The 23,726-nt window shown below is 70.6% G+C and overlaps 2 protein-coding genes across 5 annotated transcripts; both read left to right on the top strand.

The window, feature by feature from the left end:
• Positions 1-747: 747 nt before the first annotated feature.
• On the top strand, positions 748-10,066 carry LOC125325160 (cadherin-related family member 5-like). Its single transcript, XM_048301908.1, has 17 exons — positions 748-780; positions 1,648-1,734; positions 2,425-2,642; positions 3,214-3,273; positions 3,365-3,457; positions 3,999-4,085; positions 4,162-4,272; positions 5,025-5,195; positions 5,293-5,383; positions 6,109-6,215; positions 6,643-6,843; positions 7,171-7,305; positions 7,623-7,701; positions 8,196-8,392; positions 8,967-9,008; positions 9,605-9,699; positions 9,874-10,066. Exons 2-17 carry the CDS (start codon positions 1,674-1,676, stop codon positions 10,064-10,066), a joined length of 1,941 nt encoding a protein of 646 aa, XP_048157865.1. The 5' UTR covers positions 748-780; positions 1,648-1,673.
• A 1,952-nt stretch (positions 10,067-12,018) lies between these two features.
• On the top strand, positions 12,019-22,152 carry IMPDH1 (inosine monophosphate dehydrogenase 1). 4 transcript variants are annotated; one of them, XM_048302264.1, is made up of 16 exons: positions 12,021-12,153; positions 14,851-14,946; positions 15,422-15,470; positions 15,855-15,956; positions 16,356-16,430; positions 16,588-16,794; positions 17,457-17,544; positions 18,160-18,359; positions 19,025-19,115; positions 19,452-19,547; positions 20,162-20,305; positions 20,520-20,664; positions 20,738-20,881; positions 20,959-21,042; positions 21,308-21,324; positions 21,533-22,152. In XM_048302264.1, the coding sequence occupies exons 1-16, from the start codon at positions 12,092-12,094 to the stop codon at positions 21,631-21,633; spliced, it is 1,701 nt and encodes a 566-aa protein (XP_048158221.1). In that variant the 5' UTR covers positions 12,021-12,091; the 3' UTR covers positions 21,634-22,152. The 4 variants fall into 4 exon arrangements, with proteins under 4 accessions (XP_048158223.1, XP_048158224.1, XP_048158221.1 ...); XM_048302265.1 differs by lacking the exon at positions 12,021-12,153 and adding an exon at positions 13,105-13,782; XM_048302266.1 differs by lacking the exon at positions 15,855-15,956 and having other exon boundaries at positions 12,019-12,153.
• Positions 22,153-23,726: the final 1,574 nt, after the last annotated feature.

Raw genomic sequence — 23,726 nt, 5'->3', positions numbered from 1 at the left:
GGGGGTGCCCCAGGCAGAGCCCTCGGGCACGGGCAGGTGGGGGACGAGGTGCAGGCAGGTGACAGGGGATGCTCCAGGCAGCACAGGCAGGTGACATTTCCTGAAGCGCAAGCAGTGCAAGCAGGGATCGGTGCAGGCAGGTGATCCCCAGGCAGGTGGGGCTCAGGGCAAACAGGGCTCTGAGCAGGAAGGGCTGAGGGCAGGGCGGGGGGATGCCCCAGGCAGGGCAGGTGCGAACAGGTGATGGCCGAGAGGTGCAGGCAGGACAGGTGATAAAGGTGATGCCCAGGAGGTGCAGGAGAGCAGGTGATGCCCGGGTGATGCCCAGGTGATGCAGGTGCTGCCAAGGTTGGGCAGGTGATGCAGGTGATGCCCAGGGGATGCCTAGGTGATACAGGTGATGAGGGTGATGCAGGTGATGCCCCAGGCAAGGCAGGTGATGCAGGTGATTCGGGTGACGCCCAGGCAGGGCAGGTGATGCCCAGGTGGTGCAGGTGATGCCCAGGGGATGCCCAGGTGATGCCCAGGCGGGGCAGGTGATCCAGGTGATGTCCAGGTGATGCAGGTGATGCCCAGGTGGTGCCTCAGGTAGGGCAGGTGATGCAGGTGATGCCCAGGGGATGCAGGTGACGTCCAGGTGGTGCCCAGGCAGGGCAGGACTCAGATCCCGGGTGGCAGGTCCCGGGTCAGCCCCGCCCCCGCTGGCCCCGCCCCCTCTCGGCCCCGCCCCCCGTCCGGCCGGGCCGGGGCAGCAGCGCCGGGGGCGGCGGCGCCGGGCAGGTACGGGGGGGGCGGGGGTTGGGGGGGGCCGGGGGCTATGGGGCGGCCGAGGGAGACGGGGGGAGGGGATTATGGGGGGCCGTGATCCCGGGGAGGGGGTCCGGGGCGGGCATCCTGGACACGGGGGTCCTCTGCCCCGGGGGTGACACACGGGCGGGTGACACCCAGGGACCCGCAGGGTGGGAAGGGGACGCCCCCCCGACTCCCCCTCTGTCCCGCAACAGGGAGGGGGTCCTGGGGGGGATCCCCCATGCCGGTGCCGGGGATGGTTGGGGTGGCAGATGGGGAGCGCCCCCCCCTCCGCCCTAATTAGCCGCCGCTAATTGTGGGGGGGCGCCATATGGCTCCCATTGCCAAGCGCGGGGAAGGCTCGGGGACCCCCTGCAGACCCCCGTGGCAGCGGGGGTCGCACACTGTGGGGCGCGGGGACACGAGGGGGGCACGGAGGGGGGACACGGCCGTCCCACAGGGAGCGATGCCGGCCTGGCAGCGGCCGGTGAGACCCTCGGGCGGGGACAGGGACACCCTGGGGACATGCACCGGGGACAGGGACACCGCCCTGGGGTCCTGGGGAAGGGGGCCACGGGCACGGCGACCCGGGTGGGTGACACGGGCAGAGACAGCCAAGCGCGAGAGTCCCAGGGGAAAGGGACCCCAGAGTGGTGACAGCGCTGGGGATCCCAGGAGAGGGGAGCTGGCAGGGGGACAGGGGTGAGGACACGGGCTCAGGGACCCAGGGGAGGGGACCTCGGGGTGGTGACAGTGCTGTCATCGGGGTTGTCCGACTGGTGGGACACTGCGGAGGGGGCTGGGGACAGGGGAGCGGGGCCGGGGGTGGCAGCCCCGCTCCTCCCTTCCCCGCCACAGGCGCCCCCCGAGCTCCCCGTGTCCCCATGGCGGCCGCGTCCTGCCCGGCGCTCCTGGCCGCCTGCCTGGCGCTGCACCTGGCCACAGGTGAGCACCTGGGGGGACCTGGGGGACAAGGGACACTTGAGGAGGCCACCGGGACTGGGAGGGACCCGGCGGGCGGCTGGTGGGGACCCAAGGAGGGGACCCTGGGAATGGCAACTAGGGGTGGTGGGGACCCAAGGGATAAGGTCACCAGGGAATGGGGACTTGGGGACATGGGAAGGGGACCCTGCGAGAAGCAACCGTGAGAGGTGGGACCCCAGGGCATGGGGACACAGAGGACCCTGGGGGGGACCCAAAGATGTCACCTGAGTGCAGGACCACTGGGGGTGATGGCCCACTGGTCTCCTGGGGACGGAGACGTGGGGGTGAGGACCAAGGGGTGGGGACCCTGGGGGACACAGGAGTGACCGTGCTGGGGTCCAGGAAGTGGGACTTGGGGGGCGGGAACACGGGGAGAGTGAGGGGGGGAAGTGGGAATGGAGTTGTTGGTCCGGGGATATGGGGACCTTGGGGACGGGGACTCGAGAGACCCTGGGGGGGTCAGCAGGGAACGGGGAGGGGGGGCAGGGAGCGGGACATGGGGACCCGGGAGAACGAGGGGTGGGAGTGGGGATCTTGGGGATGAGGAAGAGGGGATGGGGACGTGGGACATGGGGACCCAGGGGCTGGGGACCCGCGGGGCCACACCCCCCGCGGACACCCGTGTGCCCATCCCTGGCGCGGCGATGGCAGCCCGGGGCGACGGGTGCAGCGGGTTCGGGAACCTGTTCACGGAGATCGCGGAGAACAGCGCCCACGGGAGCCTGGTGGCGCGGCTGCCCCCGCCGGGGGACGCGGGGGGCGGCGCCGGCCTCCAGCTCTGCCTGGTGGGCACCGACGCCGCCTGGTTCTACCTGGACGGGCGCAGCCTCCGGCTCAACGTCTCGGCCGGGCGGGCGCTGGACCGTGAGGTGACACCGCCGGGACACCCCCCAGTCCCCTGTCCTACTTCAGCCATCCTGTGTCCGTCGGGTGTCCATCCTGCATCCATCCTGTGGCCAGTGTCCATCCTGAATCCACCTGCACCCATCCTGTGTCCATCTACCTCCAGCATCTATCCATCCATCCTACATCCACCTGTGTCCATCCTACGTCCATCCTGCATCCTTCCTATGTCTATCCTGTGTCCGTCCCTGCATCCCACATCTACCTGTGTCCGTCCTGCCTGTCATCCATACTCCATCTATCCTGGGTCTACCATCATCTGTTCATGGTCCATCCATCCTTCATCCATCCTGTGTCCATCAGTATCCATCCCGTGTCCATCCCATACTCATCCTGGGTCCATATTGTGTCCATCCAGGGTCCATCCATTCACCCTCCCCCCATGATGAGTCCATCCATCCTGCAGCCCCCTCCATCCCAGATCATCCTGCTCCACCCTCATCCTGCACCTGCTTGGCTGGGGACTCCAGCACGTCCCCAGGGGGCAGCCCCCCATGTCACCCCATGTCCCAGTGCCCCGTCCCTTGTCCCCTGCAGGAACTGGAGTCCCCGGTGCTGATGGTGGCCCTGACCTGTGCCGAGGACGGCTCCTCCCCGGTATGGCCACACACCGTGGGGACCCTGGGGAACTCGGGGGGGGCACAGTCCCACCCTGGTCACTCCCCGTGTTCCCTCCCACGCCCGGCAGGTCGAGTTCCGGATCATCGTCCAGGTCCTCAATGAGAACGACAACCGGCCCCACTTCCAGGGGGCCACTGTCCTCACCCACAACGTCAGCGAGGTGACAGTGGCACTGTGGGCACATGCTGGGGACAGGGCTGGGGACAGGGGAGGTCATGGATATGGTCATGGTGATGGGGCAGGGATGGGCACCAGGACAGGGATGGCCGTGGGCATGGATTGCGGACGGGGATGGGGATAGGAGGGGGGTCAGAGATGGTCGGGGTCATGGGCACAGTGATGGGCATGGGCACAGGGACAGCACTTGGGACAGGCATGGTCAAGGTCAGTCGTGGGCACAGTGGCAGAGATGGGGACAGGGACAGGGTTGGGGGCAGGAACAACGCTGGCCATGGACACAGGGAGAGGAGTGGGGGTGGTGGGGATGGGGACAGGGCTGGGAGAAGGTGGGTGCCCGGAAGGGATGGGGACACCCAAAAAAGTAGGAATGGGGATATTGGGTGTGTTCATGAGTTCGGGGGTATTGGGGGACCACAGGGGGTGTTTAGGGGTGCGGGGTGTGTTTAGGGGGGGGTGGGGACCCCGGAGGGTGTTGGCGGCTCCCGGGGCGTCTGGGGACCCCTGGTGACCCCCGCGGGCAGCTGGCACCGGTGCACTCGGTGGTGTTCAGCGCCCAGGCCGAGGACGCGGACGGGGACACGCTCATGTACGTCATCGACACGGCCTCGGTGAGCCGGGGCGGGGGCGGGGGGCCGCGGGGGGGCCGGGGCCATCTGCCGGGCTGACCGAGCTCCCCCACCCCAGCCCGACGCCCGCTTCTTCCGCATCGACCTCCCGAACAGCGGCCGCGTGGTGCTGGCGCGGGCGCTCGACTTCGAGAGCCGGCGGCACCTCGAGGTGGTCGTGACCGCCGTGGTGAGACCCCCGCCCGCCCGCGGGACCCCTCGTGTCTCCCCTGTCTCTCCCCATGTCCGTGGGACCGCCGTCTGTGTGCCCCCCGCTTGTGGGACCCTGGTGCAGGGCCCTGATATGAGACCCCCGCCTGTGGGACCCCTGCCCACCCTCATGAATTTGGGGGGACCTGGCACCCACCCCTGGCCCCAGGGAGGACCGCAGCCCGACCCCAGCCCCACAGAGCCCGCGGGTGTGGGGTCCTCGTGCCCACCGCCCCCCCGGGTGACACCCCCGGCACGGCCATGACACGGGTGGGCTGCACGGGTGGGGGTCCCCCCCGGCCCTTCCGCCCCCCCACGCCCGCCGGCCGTCCCCGCCGGCCCCGCTAATTGGGGGTGACGTGATCCCGTCACCTGCCCTCAATCCCCCTCATTTCCTTAATGGGCCACCTGCGCCCCCTCCCCCCTCCAGCGCCCAGCCCCCACCCCAGCTCTCCCCGGCACCCCCACCCCACGGTGGGAACTCGGCGGGACCCCGCGGCCCTGGGCTGCGACCCCCGCTCCTGCCTGGGGCTGGGAGTTCCTGTCCCTCGAGGTCCCCTTTACATGGGGGCCCCTGTACCTGCGGCCCCGTGTGCCTGTGGGGTCACCACTCAATGGAGTCGTTGTTCCCTGGGGGTTCCCTGTCCACCTGGGGTGTCGTGAGGGTCCCCGTGCCTCTCTGTGCATCCCACAGCAGGTTTTGGGGCATCCTTGCCCGGCTTTTTCCCGCAGGAGATGAACACCCGGGAGCGGTTCAACGCCTCGGCCCGGGTGCGGGTCAATGTCCTGGACGGGGATGACCAGTACCCCCAGTTCCTGCCCTGCACCCCCCGCGCCCCCCACAGCCCTCCCGTCTGCACCAGCCCCGTCTACACCGCCAACATCACCGAGGGCCAGCTCCAGGTGGGACACGGGACCGTAGGGACACCGCGGGAACGCGGGGGTCGGGGGGGCCCGCAGGGCTCAGCCGGACACCTCCGTGTCCCTTCCATGTCCCCAGGGGGGTCCCCTGAGCTTCAGCCCCGGCGCCGTCTATGCCGAGGACGGGGACAGGGGGCTGCGGGCGGCCATCACCTACTCCCTGCTGGCAGGTAACAGGGGACAGGGGACCCGGCGGGACACGGGGGGCAGGGACACACGGACACGGGAGGGCAGGGAGATAGGGACACGGGGACACAGGCAGGCACAGACGCGTGGGCAGGAACACAGTGACACCACAATACGGACGCAGGTGGGCAGGGACATGGGGACAGGGATGTGCTGGGCGGGGACGTGGGTGGGGAGAGGTGGCCGTGGTGCCCGGGGTGGTTCCCAGCGCTGCCCTGTGCCCCCAGTCCCTGGCAGTGCCGGGTGTACCCGCACGGTGGGGGGGTTTTGGTGATTGGGGGTCCCCATGCTGGGGGGTGTCCCCGCCAGGGATCCCTGTGCCAGGGGGGTCCAATCAGCACAATCCAATTGCCGGCTCCTCTGTGGCAAATTGAATAAAGGGATTGAGATGGGGGGGCCTATTCCCCCCCCGGTGCGGGGGGGCTGCGGGCTGGGGGTCAACCCCTGGTGTACCCGAGGGTGCTCCAGCACCACAGGGGTTAAACCCCCCCATATTGGAGGTCAAAGGGTTAATAACGCCCACCCTGTGCGTCCCACCACCCCCCCCCCCCCCAATAAGGGGGGTCCTCCCCGCCATGAAGTTCCGGGAATGGATGGGGGGACATGAGGGACCTCCCACAGGGCTGCCCCAGGGGGAGTTTCCCACAGTTCCCCGGGGCAGGGGGCAGGTAGGGGGGTCCCGGGGGTCCCCATCTCTGTGTCCCCCCAGGTCAGGAGAGCAGCAGGTTCCACATCGACAACGTGACCGGGGCCATCACGCTGCTGCGGGCGGTGGAGAGCAGCCGCCAGACCCCCGAGATCTGCCTCAGCGTCATGGTGGGTGGGGGGCGAGGGGGGCCTCGGGGAGATGGGGGGGACCTGGAGATATTGGGGAGTACTCAGGGAGATGGGGGTCTCTGGGGAGATGGGGAGACCCAAGAGGATGGGGTTCCCTGGGGAGATGGGGGGTCCCGGGGAGATGGGGGTCCCTGGGACAGTGGGAGCTGCCTGGGGTACTCCGGGAAGCCCCCGTAGGTGCAGGAAGCTGGTGGCAGTGGGTAAAACCTGGGTGTCCCCTGTGTCCCTCCACGCTCCGTGTGCCCTGTGTCCTCCCATGTCCCCCCTATGTCCCACCGTGCCCCCCTGTGTCCTCCCATCCCCTGTGTCCCCCATCCTTTGTGTCCCCCTGTCCCTTTCCTGTGGCCCTCCCGTGTCTCCTCTGTGTCCCCCCCATGTCCCCCTGTATTCCCCCCGCGCCCCCCAGGCCTCGCAGGTGAACGACCCCTCCAAGTACGCGGTGGCGCGGGCCCTGGTGCGGGTCCTGGCCCCGAACCGGCACCCGCCGCGCTTCCCCCGCGCCCGCTACCGCGCGTTCGTGCCCGCGGCCCCGCGCCGCGCCGCGCTGCTGCTCACCTTCGGCGGGCAGGTGCTCGCCCTGCACGCACACGACCCCGACTTCCCCGAGGTGAGCGGGGCAGGGGGGCGGGCAGGGGGTGCAGGTGAGGGTGCAGACAAGGTGTGGGCACGGGATGCAGGTAGGGACGCGCAGGGGGCGGGGAGTGGTGCAGGTGGGAGGCAGGTGGGGGTGTGGGCAGGAGGCTCAGGTAGGGATGCAGGTAGAGGCAGGAAGGGGGCGGGCAGAGAGGTGGGAAGTGGTGCAGGTAGGGAGGCAGGTGGGATGCAGGTGGGGAAGGCAGGTGGGATGCAGGTGGAGGTGTGGGCAGCAGTGCAGGTACCGGGTGAGGATGGGTACAGGAGGTGCAGGCAGGGGCTGATTCCCCCCACCCCGCAGGGGCTGAACCCCCAGGTGCGCTACACCCTGAGCCACGGCGCCAACCAGAGCCAGCAGCTGTTCCAGGTCATGCCCAACGGGCTCCTGGTGGCCCAGGCGGACCAGCTGCGGCCCGGGCAGAGCTACCACCTGCAGGTGGGCGTGGAGGGCAGGGGGAGGTCGGGGCACAGGGGACATGAGGGTCTAGGGAGACGGAGGGGCCCTGGGGGACATCGGAGCCTGGGGGGCAGGGAGCACCGGGGGCACTGGGTGGGCACGGGGGGGCTGGAGGTTGTGGGTACCAGAGGGGCACCAGAGAGGGGACACGGGCAGGGACGACAGAGAGGACACTGGGGCTGGGGGGCACCTCCATGTCCCCTCGTGTGTCCCCCCGGTGCCACAGCCACGTCCCCTCGTGTCCCCTGTCCTCACCATGTCCCCCCTGTCCCCTCCATGCCGCCCCCGCCGTTCAGGTGCTGGCGCGGGACGAGGAATCGGGCGAGACCTCGAACACGACGGTGGAGCTGGAGGTGCTGTGGCCGGGGCAGGCGGGTACGGAGGAGGGGGACCCCCCCCCCCAGAAACCCCCCAGAGACCCCTCCGTCAGCCTCCTCATCCCCACGGCACCGCCCCAGGAACCGCCCACGGACCCTTCTGCCCCAAGCGCTGGGCACCCCCAGGGACGCCCCTGCCCCCCGGTGATGGGGTCTCCCCCAGAGTCCCAACCGGTGAAGAGGCTCCCCCAGCTCCCCCGAGCCCCCAGCGTTGTGTCCCCCCAGGGATGGGTTTTCCCCCAAGCTCCCCACGGTGACGGGGTCCCCAGGCCACCCCCGTGCTGTGATGGGGTTCCCCCGGGCACGGGATCCCCTCCCAGCCCCCAGGATCTGAAGTGCTCCCCCCGTCCCCCGCCGTGCCCCGCTGCTGGCGCGGCCCCCGCCCCGCAGCCCCCCGGGACCCCTCGGAGCCCCCCGGGATGTGCCGGGGTTTATCCCCGCCCGCTCCCCCGTTGATGGCTCCCCCGCTGACGTGTCCTCTCTGTCGCGCAGCCCCGCGGGACCCCTCGGAGCCGCCTCCCGGGCGGGGGGTGCCGGCGGGGGCCGTGGCGGGGGGCGCGGGGGCGCTGCTCCTGCTCGGGGCCGTTCTCCTGCTCGCCCTCCTGGCGCTGCGGGCGCGGCGGCGGCGGCGGCGGCAGCAGCGCACGGCGGACCGGGCGGCGCTCGCCATCGAGAAACACCCCAACGTGGTAGGGGCCCCCCAGCCCCCGGCCCCGACCTCGCTGTGCTGCTCCCCAGAGCCCCCCGACACCCCCTGAGCCTCCAGCCCCCCCGCTCTGCTCCTCCGGGGCACCCCCGACTCCCCCCCGCACCCCCCGACCTGCCCGCCCGGTACCCCTGGAGCTGCCCCCAGAGCCCCCAACACCCTCCTGCGCCCCCCGCCCTGCCCCCCGCGCCCCTCAACCTCCCCCCCCCGAACCTTCGAAGCTCCCCCAGTTCCCCCCCGCACCCCCAACCCCTCAAGACCCCCAGCTCTCCCCAGACCTCCCCGCACCCTCATCCCACCCTCAGGTCTGGGGAGCAGGGAAGAGGGTCCTCGGGTCAAGGGGGGCGCGGCGGGACCGAGGGACCTCCCAGTGGGGGGAAAGGAGGTCCCCTGTTCTGGAGGGGCTGGGAAGGAAGGGGGTCCCTTGAGTCTGGGGATGGGGGTTCTGCTGGCTTGGGGGGCCGTAGGAAGGTGATTCCCGGGTCTGGGGGCTGCGGGAAGGAGGGAGCCCCCCGTGCCTCAGTTTCCCAGCTGACCCCCCCCGTTCCCCCCCACAGAGCCTGAGGTGGTTCCAGCCGGTGAGTGGGACCCCCCAAAAAGTACGGGGGGGGCGGAGAGTCACCCTGCTCTGAGCCCCGCCAAAAGGGGGATGCGGGGTCCCCTGTGCCATGGGGTTGCTATGGGGGGGTCCCACTAGGAGGAGTCCCATGAGGGGGTCGGGGTGCTGGACAGGGATTGGGATGCTGGGGGGGGGGGGGCCCGTGCTGGAGGGGGCCCCATGGGGACGGTCGGGATGCTGGGGGGTCCCAGGGGGGTCCTGTGCTGGTCCTGTCGGGAGAGGTCGGGGTGACGGGAGCTCCCATGGGGGTCCCTGTGCTGGGGGTCCCGGGGGGGCGGGTGCTGGGGAGACATTGGGGTGCTGGGGGTCCCATGGGAGAGGTCGGGACGCTGGAGGGGGTGTCCAAGGGGGGGATCCCTGTGCCCGGGGGGGGGCCCACGGGGGGTCCCTGGGCTGGGCAGGGTTTGGGGTCCTGGGGATCCCCGCGGAGGGGTCCCATGGAGGGTTCTTGTGCAGGGGAGACCCTACGGGGGCGGCCGAGGTGCTGGGGGGCTCCCACGGGAGGGTCCCCGCGCGGGAGGGTGTCCCGTGGTGGGGGTCCCTATGGCCCCCCTGACCCCTCTGCCCCCTCCGCAGGTCCAAGCCGGCAAGTCCCCCCCGAGCCCCCCCCGGCTCTACTACCCCAACGAGGGCTACAGCGAGGTGGGGGAGGCCCCCCCGCCGCCCCCCCCGCCGCCGCCGCCGCCGCCGCCGCCCCCCCCGCCGCCAGCCCCCCAGCCGCCCCCCGCCCCCAAACCCCAGGCCAACTCCGTGGGGCGGCCGGGGGGGGGCTCGCCCGGGGCGGGATCCCCGGGGGGGTCGCCGCCGCCCACCCCCGCCAGCCCCGGCCCCCCCCGCGCCCCCAGCCCGGGCGAGGTCTCGGGGGGTCCCGCGGAGGGCGGGGGCAGCCCCGTGCCGGGGGGGCGGCGGGGGGGGACCCTGGGGGTGCTGCCGGCGCTGGAGGAGGTGAGCGAGGAGAGCCTGGAGGAGGGGCCGGGCAGCGACCCCCGGGTGCCCCCCCCGCTGCTGCAGCTGCTCGAGGACTCCATCGAGTGCTGAGGGGGCCGCGGGCGGCGCGGGGGGGCGGCCGCGCTCGGGGGGGCACAATAAAGAGCTGGAAAGGCAGCGGTGGCAACTGGGGAGCACTGGGATGTACTGGTTGGCACTGGAGGACACTGGGCAGCGTTCGGAGGGCACTGGAAAGTTACTGGGATGCACTGGTTGATACTGGGAGACACTGGGGGTGTCACTGGGATGATCTGGGGTGTCATTGGGGGTCACTGGGATGCACTGGGGTGTCACTGGGATGAACTGGGATGTCACTGGGATGCATTGGGAAGCACTGGGTGTCATTGGGGGTCATTGGGACGAACTGGAGCGTCACTGGGATGCATTGGGATGAACTGGGGTGTCATTGGGGGTCACTGGGGTGTCACTGGGATGTCACTGGGATGAACTGGGGGGAAGTCCTGGGATATACTGGGGGGTGTCACAGCCCCCCCCGCGCCCCCACGTGGGCGTTTCCCGCTTTTCCAGGCCCCGCCCCTGGGGGCGGTGTCGCCCTGACCACGCCCCTTAAAGGCGCCGCGTCACTTAAGCGGCCGCTGCCTGCGCTGCTCCCATGGCGGGGGGCGTGGGGTCCCCTGCCCCGCGTGGGGAGGGTGCCATGGGGGGGGCTGATGGATCCTGGGGTGCGGAGGGTCCCCTGGGCGTCCCCCGAGTGCCACGAGGGTCCCGTGGGAGCCCTGGAGGTCCCCTGGGTGTCGTGGGGTCCCTGTGCCCCGCGTGGAGTGGGTGCGTGGGGTTTGAGTGCCGTGGGGGGGCCCTGGGTGCCGTGGGGGTCCCGTGGGGGTCCCCGAGGGGGTGCCCTCCCCCTACGCGTGACCCCGTGGCCGTGGGTGGCCCCTGCTAAGAGGCTTGAGCGGGAGTTTGTCGCTAATCCCCGGGGTCACCGGCACCGGCGGGTCACCTCCGGCGGGTGGCACCGGCACGGTGACACTCCCACTGGGAGCGCTGGGGTGTACTGGGAGCGCTGGGGTGTACTGGGACAGCGGGGTGCACTGGGAACACTGGGGTGTACTGGGAGCACTGGGGCACACAGGGCTGTGCTGGGGGTGCACTCGGTGTACTGGGGCGCTCGAGGCTGCACTGGGAGCGCTGGGAGCGTGGCGTACTGGTGTGTATTGGGATTACTGGGATGTGCTGGTTTGTATTGGGATCACTGGGGGGACCTGGGAGCACTGAGGTGTACTGGGACAACTGGGTGCCCTGGGAACACTGGGGATCCCTGGGGAGCACCGGAGCGTTCTGGGCTGCGCTGGGAGCATCGTGTACTGGTGTGTACTGGGAACACTGGGAGACACTGGGGTGTGCTAGGAGAACTGGGGGCTCTGAGAGCCCTGTGGGCTGCTGCGGTGTACTGGTGTGTACTGGGAACTCTAGGGCGCCCTGGGGTGCTCTGGGAGAACTGTGTGCAGTGGGTTATACTGGGAGCACTGGGACACACTGGGATAGCCGGGTTATACTGGTTTATACTGGGAGCGCTGGGCGGAGCAGCACCGCCCCCCCATTACCTTCCTGCCCCTCCCCCGCCCCCTCGCCCCCCTCCCAAATCCCCCGTTAATCCCGGCCGCGTTAATCCCCGGCAGCTGCCGCGGCTGCAAATGGCCCCGGGGGGTGGGGGGGCACACAGACCCCCCCCGAGCCCCCCCTGCGACCCCCTCGTGTCGCGCTCCCACGCGTGTCCCCCCTGCGCGGCTCGGGAGGGGCCGGAACTGCAACCCCCGACGGGAGGGGCGGGGGGGGTCGGAGGAGCGGCGAGTGGGGGGCGGGGGAAGCCTCCCCTGTGCGTGTCCTCCCCTCTGTGACCTCCCCGCCACCGTGGGACGACCCCCGCACCTCCCCGGGCCTCAGTTTCCCCCGTGTCGCGACCGAGCTCCCACGGGGTTGGGCGGAGCCGAGGGGGCGGTGCCGACCCCCCCACGTTCCCCCCCCCCTCCCCCCCCACGCCACCGGGTCCCGCCGGCAGCGGCACCCGAGGACCCCCCCGGCACCCGCGGGACCCTCCCGGGATCCCCCCGCGCCATGGAAGCCCCCCCGGAGCCCCCCGAGGGCGAGGTGACCCACGCGGGACACGGGGAGGGCAGGTAATGGGGGGGGTCTGGGGGCTGTGTGTGAGCCGTGAGGGGGGGGCGGTGCCGAGGGGAGGTCGGGCAGTGCCGGGGGGGGCCTGGGCCGTGATGGGGGGTTCAGTGCCGGGGTGGGGTCAGCGTCGGGGGGTCCCGGGCGGTCAGAGCGGGGGCACAGAACAGAGCCGGGGGGGTCCATTCCGTGGCCGGGCCTCGCGTGGGCTCTGTTTGCACCCTGCGGGTCCCTGTGCTGGGGGGGTCACCTGGGGACACGGGGGGGTCACCTTGGAGGGGGCGGGGAGGGCCGCCCTGGCCGGGGGGTGCGCGCCTGCCCCCCCTGCCCGGACCCCGCACCCAATTTGGGGGGACACCCACCCCCCGGGTCTGTATGGGGGTGTCCCCCCGAGCCGGGGGCGGGAGCGCTGAGGGGTGCGGGCAGGGCACACACAGGGCACACACAGGTGATGACACAGGTGCAGGGAGGGCACCCACAGGGCACACACAGGTGATCACACACGATCACAGGTGCAGGCAGGGCACACACAGGGCACACACAGGTGCACCCACAGGGCACACAGGTGATCACACAGGTGATGACACAGGTGCAGGGAGGGCACACACAGGGCACACACAGGTGCTCACACACGATCACAGGAGCACACAGGTACAGGCAGGGCACACACAGGGCACACACAGGTGCTCACAGGTGCTCACACAGGGCACCCACAGGGCACACACAGGTGATCACACACGATCACAGGTGCAGGCAGGGCACACACAGGGCACACACAGGTGCACCCACAGGGCACACAGGTGATCACACAGGTGATGACACAGGTGCAGGGAGGGCACACACAGGGCACACACACGATCACAGGGGCACACAGGTACAGGCAGGGCACACACAGGTGCTCACAGGTGCTCACACAGGGCACACACAGGTGCTCACACAGGGCACACACAGGGCACTCACAGGTGCTCACACAGGGCACACACAGGGCACACACAGGTGCTCACACAGGTGCAGGTGCGGCTCTTCGCCGCCCCATCCCCCGGGGCTCGTTAGAGGCTTCACAAACAACCCCGGGGGGGCGCGGGGTGTCCCCAGAGTTACCCGGGGTTAGGGGGGGACCAAGAGGCGGGGGCACGCAAAACAGAGGAGGGTCCCCCCCAAAGGGGATGTACCCCAAAACCCGAAAAAGGGGGGCACCCAAAACAGAGCGGGGCACCCTAAACTGAGGATTGCTCCCCAAGAAAGGGAGCGTACCCAAAAGAGGGGGTACTCGAAACAGAGGGGCGCCCCCAAATCCAGGAGGTGCACCCAAAAACGTGGGTGCACTCAGACCAGAGGAACGAATACACCCCCCAAAAATGCGAGCACCCAAAATAAAGGATTGCACCCCAAAAAAGGGGGTGAACCCAGAAGAGAGGCGCACTCAACTCCAAGCCCAGGGGCTGCCCCGCAGAAAAAGGGGTGCCCCAAACCCCAAAAGAGAGCGGTGGCCCCCCCCAAAGGGGTGCCCCAAACTCGGGGGTGTCCCTGAAGCTGCCGTGGTGGGCGGGGCTCCCGGCGGGGCGGGGCCGTGGGCGTGGTCCCGGTGCCCCGCCCCCGGCGGCGCTCAGCGCCATGGGCGAGGGGGAGCCCAGGTACGGGCGGGGTTACTGGGGGCACTGGGAGGGACTGGGGCGCTGCTGGGGCGCGCCGGGCGCGGGGGAGCTCCGGGGGCGCTCCGGGCCGGGGACAGCGGCACTGGGGGCAGCCGGGGCGGCGGTGGGGGGGCACAGGGGGAGGGAAGGGCTGTAGGGGGGGCACTGGGAGGGACTGGGGCGTTACTGGGGCGGGAGGGAGCGGCAGCGAGGGGACACTGGGGGTGTTACTGGGGGGCTGCTGGGAGGCGGAGGGGCAGCAGTGAGGAGTACTGGGGGGGTACGGGGCTGCACTGGGGCGGATTCCTGGCGGTTACTGGGGGGTGTGGGGCAGCAGTGGGGGGGTGGGAGGTGGGGGGGGTTCTGGGGTTTACTGGGGGATGCGGGAGGGGCTCCTGGGAGCGCTGTGGGGCGCGGGAGGGGCTATAGTGGGAGCGCTGGGAGGCGCGGGGGCTTCCTGGGCGGCACTGGGGGACGGGGGGGCTGCTGGTGGTGCGGGAGAGGTTACTGGGAGCGCTGGGGCCGGTGCCGGGGCACTGGGAGGCGCTGGGCAGGCCGGGAGCGGGGGGGCTGCGGCGGCCGGTCCCGGCCCTGGCCACGCCCCGCGGGAGCGGCCCCGCCCGCGGCCACGCCCTGCGCCGGGAGCGCTGCGGGAGCGCCACGCGCGGGACCCCACGGGAACGGGACAGCCCGCGGGGACCCCCCTGGGGACGCCCCATGAGAGAGGGACCCCCTCAGGAACTGCCCCCCCCCCCCATCGGGATCGACCCCTCCGGGAGAGGGAACCCCCCGAGGTCCCCCCAGAGACCGGGACCCCCCTCAGCCCGGCCCGGCCAGCCCCGCTGGGGATGTGGGTGGGGGTCCCAGTCATGGGGGAGCGTCCCTGTCCCGGTGTGAGTGGGGGGATCCTGGGGGGGGTCCCAGTCCTGGGGGGGTGGGGGAGGAATTTTGTCCCAGTGCGTGTGGGGGTCCCAGCCCTGGGAGGTTCCCGGTGTGGACGGGGATCCCGGGGCTGTTCCGGGGGGGGTCCCGGTGTGCGCCGGGGTCCTGGTGCCAGCCTCCCCCCAGCATGGCGCAGCAGCTGATCAGCGGGGCCGGGTACGTGCCCGAGGATGGACTCACGGCCCAGCAGCTCTTTGCCTGCGCCGACGGCCTCACCTACAAGTGCGGGTGACCCCCGGCCCCAAAACCCTCTGACCCCCCCTCAGCACCCCTGACCCTCACCAGCGCCTCCACACCCCCTCGGGCACAGCCCGGCACCCCCAGATGCCTCACTGGGGCCACATGAACCCCCAGGAACCTCCCAACTCCCCCCGACCCCCACAAGGAAGTCCCCGACCCCCCCCATGGCAGCCCCAGGGAATCCCCCCAGAGATCCCCCAGTTCCCCCTGGAACCCCATCAGGGACTCCCAGGCCCTGCTCCAAGAACCCCCCCTGCACCCCCACTCTAAACCCTAAAGAACCCCCAGGAACCCCCCGAGTCCCCAGCTTGTGTGTCCCCCCCCCCCTCGGGCCTCCCCCGACCTCGGTTGCCCCCCCCAGGGGGACCCTCAAGGGACACGTTCCTCCCCCTCCGCCCGGTGGGTCTGGGCCAGTTTGGGGGGGCCAGGGGGGTCCCAGCCCTTTGTCCCCCCACAGTGACTTCCTCATCCTCCCTGGCTACATCGACTTCACGGCTGATGAGGTGGTGAGTGACCCTCGGGAGCCCCCCGGGACCCCCCCTGTGCACCCCAGACCCCCTGGGTCATCCCTGTGCCGCCCTCCCGGGCTGGCGTCCCCTGGCTCGGGACCCCCTCAGTGACCCCCCTGTGCCCCCCTCCAGGGTGACCTCATCCCCCTCCTGGGCCCCCCCGTGATTTTGGGTTTGGGGGATGCCCATGGGGTCTCTGCAGGTTTTTGGGTGCCCCAACCCTCGAGGAGTTATCAGGGGGTGCAGGGTCCCTGTGGTTTTGGGAGTGCTGGGAGGGCAGGGAGAGTCAGGTGAGGTCGGGGCCCCCCCTATTCCCCAGAGGGGGCCCCCACACCCCTTGAGAGGGGGGGTCAGGATTTGAGGGGTGCCCCCCTCCCCCAGGACCTGACATCGGCACTGACCCGAACCATCACCCTGAAGACGCCCCTGGTGTCGTCCCCCATGGACACGGTCACCGAGGGGGACATGGCCATCGCCATGGCCGTGAGCGGGGGCCACTGGGGGGGCTGGGGGGACACGGTCACCGAGGGGGACAGGGGGACATTGCCATCGTGAGCAGGGGGTACTGGGGGGGCTGGGGGGACATGGTCACCATAGGGGACATGGCCATCGCCACCGCTGGGGACGCCCACATAGGGGGAGGCATCTCAGGGGGCGCTGAGGGGCATCTCAGGGGCTGTGGAGGCGTTGGGGGGTCTGGGCTGGGGAAGATCTGTCAGATTAGGGGGGGCACCCGTGGGTGCTTGGGGGGCACCCAGGGAGCTGGGCAAGGGGGGACACGGGTGGGCCCCAGTCCCAGAGGGGTGCAGGGGCAGAGGGGGGGGACATGGATGCGGGGGGGCTGCTCCCGCAGCCGGAGCTCAGGACCCCCGGCCCCCCCAGCTGAATGGCGGCATCGGCATCATCCACCACAACTGTACCCCCGAGTTCCAGGCCAACGAGGTGCGCAAGGTCAAGGTGAGCGAGAAGGGTCCCCCCCCCGGGACCCCCCAGTCCCGGTGTCCCCTGGGGGCTGCCGGCGCTGGCCAGTGGGGATGAGCTGGTGGCCGCAGCACCCCATTTTGGGAGCCCCCCGTCCCCCCCAGTGACGCTGTCCCTCCTGCCGTGTCCCCAGCGGTTCGAGCAGGGCTTCATCACGGAGCCGCTGGTGATGAGCCCGGCGCACACCGTGGGGGACGTGTGGGACGCCAAGGCCCGGCTCGGCTTCTCGGGGGTCCCCGTCACCCACTCGGGGCGCCTGGGGGGGCGGCTCGAGGGCATCGTCACCTCCCGCGACATCGACTTCCTGCGGGAGAGGGACAGGGCCACCCCCCTGGCCGAGGTGGGTGTGGGGCGGGGGGGCAGGGAGGGACAGGGGTGTTAGGGGTGGGGTGGGATGTGGGGAAGACGTGGAGCGTTGGGATGGGAAAGGTCCGAGGATGGAGGGATGTGGGATGGGATGGGATGGGATGGGATGGGATGGGATGGGATGGGATGGGATGGGATGGGATGGGATGGGATGGGATGGGATGGAGAGATGGGGTATGGGGCAGGAGTGGAAGGATGGGATGTGGGGGAGGGATGGGATGTGGGGCAGGGATGGAGGGGTTTGGAGGGTGGTGGAATGTGGGGCGGGACGGGATGGATGGAGGTTGGAAGGATCTGGGACAGGGGCGGGGGCTGCCCACGGCGGCCCTGGAGCCCCAGTGCAGGTGACAGTGAAAGGTGACAGTGACACACAGCGCAGGTGACAGTGACAGTACCCGTGCCTGTGCTGCTGCCTGTGACAGTGCCAGTGCATGTGACAGTGACAGCCAGTGATGGTGACAGTGCTGGTGGCAGTGGAGGTGACAGTGCCTCTGACAGTGTCAGTGCCAGTGACAGTGCTGGTGACAGTGCCGGTGCCAGTGGCAGTCCTGGTGACAGGGAAGGTGGCAGTGCCAGACAGTGCTAGTGCCAGTCCCTGTGCTGATGCCGGTGACACACGGGTCGCTGTGTCCCCAGGTGATGACCAAGCGCAGGGACCTGGTGGTGGCCCCAGCCGGTGTCACCCTCAAAGAGGCCAACGAGATCCTGCAGCGCAGCAAGAAAGGTGCAGGGGGGCACCTGTCACCCCTGGAGGCACCTCCCTGTCACCCCTCCCTGCCCCCAGAGACATTTATCATCCCCCTGAGGGCACCTCCGTGTCACCCCTTGGGGAACCCCCACAGCACCCCCCAGGTGTCACCCCCCAGGGGTCACCTCTGCTCGGGGGCACCATCCTGGCCACCCCCTGGGGGTTGTCCCCTGTCCCTGTGCCTCTCCCCGCACGCCCCCATCCCCAGGTGACATTGTCCCCGCCGTGTCCCCAGGGCCGCTGATGGTGACCAGCACTGGTGAGCTGGTGGCCGCCCCATCCTCCACGGCCCCTCCTTGTCCCCGAGGTCAGCCCTGTGTCCCCCATTCCCGTCCCCGGGGTCCTCTCCATGTGCCCCTACCCCTGGCGTCACCTCCATGTCCCCGTGTCCCTGCAGCCCCCCTGGGTGACCCCCCGTTCTCCCCCGTGTCTCCAGGGAAGCTGCTGATGGTGACCAGCAGTGACGGGTGGCGGCCGCCACCGCCCTGTGCTCGGGATCCCTTCCGTGTCCCCTGTCCCCGGATTCCACCGCGTCCCGGGCTGCCCGGCTGTCGCTGGCCCCGGGTGACGCTGGCCCCGCGCTGTCCCCAGGGAAGCTGCCGATCGTCAACAGCCGGGACGAGCTGGTGGCGCTGATGGCGCGCACGGACCTGAAGAAGAATCGGGAGCACCCGGCAGCCTCCAAGGACGGACGGAAGCAGCTCCGGGTCGGGGCGGCCATCGGCACCCGCGAGGACGACAAATACCGGCTGGACCTGCTCGTGCAGGCGGGCGCCGACCTCGTGGTGCTGGTGCGTCACCCCAAAACCGGGGGGGACCCCGGCACGGGGGGCTGGGCATGGGGGACCCCAAAAACCGGGGGCTCCGAAAAGCAGCGGGGTGGAGGGATGAGGGTGAGGAAGGGGATGGAGCTGCTGGGGCGGGTGGCGTGGGTCTCGTGGTGCTGGTGGCTGTGGGGGGATCCCCCAAGACGGGGGGATGAGGGCGCCCCAAAGAATGTGAGACCCCAAAATGGGGGGGATGAAAAGGGGGCGACACGGAAATGAGGGGGAGCATCCCAAAAATGGGGGGGATGAGGATGGAGGGATGGGGTGGGGTGGAGCTGCTGGTGCAGGCAGGGGGGTGGGCTCAGTGTGCTGCTGTGGGGGACCCCAAAAACCGGAGAGAGAGAGAGGGGAGGGGAAGGAGAGGTGGGGATGGAGCTGCTGGTGAAGGCGGGTGGGTGCGGGGGAACCCCAAAAACCGTGGAACCCCAAAAGGGAGGGGATGGGATCTGGGGATGGGGATGGAGCTGCTTGTGCTGAGCGGCGGTGCCCCAAAAAAGGGGGGGGCTGGGGGTTACCCCCCTGCTCACTGAACCCCAACGCGCTGCTCCCCCCGCGGCACCCCAACCTCCTGCCCTGCACCCCAAAACCTGCCCCGGCCCCCCCACCCCGCACCCCAAATCCGGCCCCAGGACTCGTCGCAGGGCAACTCCCGGTACCAGCTCAGCATGATCCGCTACATCAAGGCCAAGTACCCCGAGCTGCAGGTGGTGGGGGGCAACGGTGAGGCCCCAAAACGGGGGGGACACGGGGACTGCCTGGGCTGCGGCTTGTGGGGGCAACGATGAGTGAGGGAAATGGGGGACCCCAAAAGGGGCGTGGGGGGAATGGGGGCGGGATTTGGGGTGATCCCTGCAGCAATGAAGTGGGATTTGGGGTGCCGTTTTGGGGGGGCTGTTTTTGAGGTGCCTCCCCATCATGGTGGGGCAGGATTTGGGGAGGGTGGGGCAGGATTTGGGGTGCCACTTTTGGGCTGCTATTTTGGGGTACCATGTTTGGGGTGCCCCCTCACAGCAGTGAGGTGGAATTTGGGGTGCCATTTTTGGGGTGCCCCCGCAGTGGTGACGGCGGCCCAGGCCAAGAACCTGATCGACGCTGGGGTGGACGCGCTGCGGGTGGGGATGGGCAGCGGCTCCATCTGCATCACCCAGGAGGGTGGGTGAGACCCGCGGACCACCCCCGGACACCCCTAGGACACCACCCCCCAATCCCAAACCCCCCGGGACCCCCTGACCCCACCCTGGCACCCCTGGACACCCGTGCAGTATTCCCGCTGTCCCGCTGCCCCCATGTCCCTGTCCCCATGATGGTGCCCCTGTCCCTGATCCCCTGTCCCTCTGCCAGTGCTGGCACGTGGCCAGGCCATGGCCGTGTCCCTGACGTGTCCCTGTCCCTGATCCCCTGTCCCCGTGATGGTGTCCCTGTTCCCATGCAGTGCTGGTGTGTGACCAGGCTCAGGCCACAGCCGTGTCCCTGTCTCTGTCCCCATGCAGTGCTGGTGTGTGACCAGGCTCAGGCCACAGCCGTGTCCCTGACGTGTCCCTGTCCCTGTTCCCATGCAGTGCTGGTGTGTGACCAGGCTCAGGCCACGGCCGTGTCCCTGACGTGTCCCTGTCCCTGTTCCCATGCAGTGCTGGTGTGTGACCAGGCTCAGGCCACGGCCGTGTCCCTGACATGTCCCTGTCCCTATTCCCATGCAGTGCTGGCGTGTGGCCATGCCCAGGCCACGGCCGTGTCCCTGACGTGTCCCTGTCCCTGTCCCCATGCAGTGCTGGCGTGTGGCCGTGCCCAGGCCACGGCCGTGTACCGCGTGGCCGAGTACGCGCGACGCTTTGGTGTCCCCGTCATCGCCGATGGTGGCATCCGCAGCCCCGGGCACGCTGTGAAGGCGCTGGCACTGGGAGCCTCCACCGGTGAGGGCACGGGGGGGGACAAAGGGGCCACTAGCGCCCTGAGGGGGCACCCTGAGGGGGTCTCACAGCCACCAGCCCACCCTGGTGCCCCCAAGGGGACCCCACACCCACCAGCCCGTACTGGAGGTGGCCCCACAGCCCCCAGCCCATCCTGGTGGGGGTTTCACGCCCCCCACCCCGCGGGGGAGTCCCTGACGGGGTGTCCCCCCTTCAGTGATGATGGGGTCGCTGCTGGCGGCCACCACGGAGGCCCCGGGCGAGTTCTTCTTCTCGGAGGGGGTGCGGCTGAAGCAGTACCGGGGCATGGGGTCGCTGGACGCGATGGAGCAGGGCCCGGGCAGCCAGAAACGCTACTTCAGGTACCCCGGGGGGGCCGGGGGTGGGGGGTCCCGCCCCCCAGCCGCCCCCCCAGCCCCTGTGTGCCCCCCGCAGCGAGGGGGACGCGGTGAAGGTGGCGCAGGGCGTGTCGGGCTCGGTGCAGGACAAGGGCTCCATCCACAAGTTCGTGCCGTACCTGCTGGCCGGGCTCCAGCACGGCTGCCAGGACCTGGGCGCTCGCAGCCTCTCGGCGCTCCGGTCAGTGGGGCTCGGGGGGGGCGGGGGGGGTCTGAGGGGGTCCCGGCCGCCCCCACAAACTCCCCCAGCCCCCCCAGGTCGATGATGTTCGCGGGGGAGCTGAAGTTCGAGCGCAGGACGGTGGCGGCGCAGGTCGAGGGGGGCGTGCACGGGCTGCACTCGTGAGTGGGGACGGGGCTGGGGGGGTTTTGGGGGCTGTGTGGGGTACAGGGGGTGGGGGGCTTTAGGGAGGGCTGGGGGGATTTTGGGGAAGCTGGGGGAGGTTTCGGGGGGGCTGAGGAAGGCACCACTTCAGATCCGACTCGTAGGATCCCCAGTTGCCCCAGTACTGGGTCTGGGGGGGCCCCCAGTGTCGGGGTGGGGGGTTGGGGTGTGTGGGGGTTCCTGTGCCCCCATAACCCTCCTCATCTTCCCTTCTCCCCGCAGCTTTACGGTTCTGCCCCGTAAGTACCCGCTCGCCCCCCCAGGATTTGGGGCGCTTGGGGGGACCCCCTTTACCCCCCCTTTTATCCCCTCCCTGATGGACGGGGGGCCGGGGGAGTGGGGGGGACCCCCAATCTCCCAGCCAGGATCTGATGGGGTTTGGGGGTCCCAACACCCCGGAGGGGTTTGGGGGTGTTCCCTCTCTTTGACCCCCCTCTGTGCCCTCAGTTCCGAGAGCCGGCTGCCCTGAGGAGGGGTCCCCCCGGGCCGGCGCCCCCCGCCCGGAGCCCGCGGGGACCCCCCCGGCCCCCCGACACCGGCGCTGCTGATGCTGCACTGGGATCCCCGGAATGGGGACCCCTCCGAACCCCCCCCCCCCCCCGAGCACAGGGGGTGTGGGGACCTTGGAAACCCTCCCGGGATTGGGGGTGCGGGGAGCCCCCAAACCCCCCCGGGGCACCACAGGGGAGAGGGGACCCCCAGAGCCCTCAGAGATGGGGGTGCAGGGACCCCCCAAAACTCCCCGGGGCACCACGAGCCTGCGGGACCCCCCAGCCCTCTCCGGAGAGGGGGGTGCAGGGACCCCACAAACCCCCAGAAATGGGGCGGGGACCCCCCAAATCCCGCGGGGACCCCCAAACCATCCCTGGCACTGAGGAGTTGTGGGGGCGTGTCCCCCTGTGCCCCCCCGAGTGGGGATGGGGGGACCCCCGCAGCCTCGAGGGGACCCCCAGCACTGAGGGGACCTTCCCAGCGTCCCGGGGACCCCCAAGGGTCCGTGGCCTCTCGGTCTGGGGGAACCCCGGGCTCGCTGTGTCCAGGGGTCAATAAAGTCTTGGAGCATCGGAGCCTGGGCTGTCCCTGCTCCTGTCCCCATCCCTGTCACTGCCCCTGCTCCTGTCCCCATCTCTGTCCCCGTTCCCTGGCCCTGCCCCATGGCTTTCCCCGGCTCTGTCCCCGTCCCTGTCCCCGGGCCTGTCCCTGTCCATTGGCGCTGGACCTGGCCCTGTCCATGGTTCTGTCCCCTGTCCCTGTCTTTGTCCCCGGACTGGCCCTGGCCCTGTCCTTGGCCCTGTCCATGGTCCTGTCCCCCAGCCTGGTCCCTGGCATGTCCCCGTCCCTGCTGGTGGCACCAGGAGCAGGGGACACAGGTGGCACCGGGGGGGCACATGCCGTGACACGGGGTGGCACACATGACACGGGTCGCACATACATGACGGAGGGTGGCACACGCGTGACACGGGGTGGGTGGCACATGCTGTCACACAGGTGGCACATGCGTGGCACGGGTGGCACACGTAGCACGTGTGGCAAAGGTTGTGACACACCTGGCACATCTTGGCACACACCTGGGACCCCCCAGCTGTGGGAGCCCCCAAATACGGGACCCCAAATGTGACACCTTCCCAGAAGCCCCCCACGTGTGGGACATCCCCCCCAAACATGGGACAACGCCCCAAATATGGGATCCCCCCAAATGCAGGATCTTCCCCTCGCCAAATGTGGGACCCCCTCCCGCATGGGGGGCACCCCCAAGTGTGGGAGCATCCCCCAAATGCGAGACCCCCCTCAAATTTGGGACATCTCCCCCCACATGTGGGACCCCGTCCAAGAGGAGGACCCCTCAAACATGGGAAGCCCCCCAAATGTGGGACCACCCCAAAGGCGCCCCCTCCGCTCCAGCCGGGCCACGCGGCCCCGCCGGGTCCCGGTGCCCGCGGGGCGGGGACGGGGGCTGGGGCGGGGGGAGCCCGAGGGGCTCGGGGGGTGGGAGGAGGAGGAGGAGGAGGAGGAGGAGGAGGAGGAGGAGGAGGAGGGGGGGGCTCGGCCCGCCCCTCCCGCCGCTGCCGCCGCCGGGGCCGGGCCGGGGCTGGAGCCGCCGCCGAGGCCGGTGGGTGCGGGGGGGGCGGGGGTGGGTTTGGGGGTGCGCGGAGGGGTAGGGGTGCGGGGGGGGTCGGGGTTGGGGTGCCCGCGGTGCGGGGACCGGGGGGGGGCCTGCCCGGGGGGGCGATGGGCGCTGCAGAGCGAGGGTTGGGGGTGCGGGGTGGGGGGAGTTGGGGGTGCCGGGGTTTGGGGGTGCGGGGCGTTTGGGGGTGGGGGTCCCCGGGGGGGCGCAGATCGCGACGTCCCGGCTGCCGGGCGGAGAGGTGAGCCGGGTTTTGGGAGTGCCGGGGTTGGGGGACCCGGGTTTGGAGGCGGGGGAGGGCGGGGGGAGGCGGGTGCGGGGGTGCCCGGGGGGTGCGGGGTCCGGGGGGTGCGGGGTCCCGACCGCGGGGTGGGGGTGACGAGCCGGGGTTTTGGGGCTCGGGGGTGCCCCCCCCCCCCCCCCAACACCCCCGAGCTCGGACCCCCCCCCCCCGCGCCGCCCCCGCGCGCGCTGTCCCACGCACACGCGCTCGCACGCGCCGTCACGCGCGCGCAC

This window comes from Corvus hawaiiensis, chromosome 4 (assembly GCF_020740725.1).
Source record: "Corvus hawaiiensis isolate bCorHaw1 chromosome 4, bCorHaw1.pri.cur, whole genome shotgun sequence".
NCBI lineage: Eukaryota > Metazoa > Chordata > Aves > Passeriformes > Corvidae > Corvus > Corvus hawaiiensis.
This window is presented reverse-complemented; position numbering and strand designations above follow the sequence as displayed.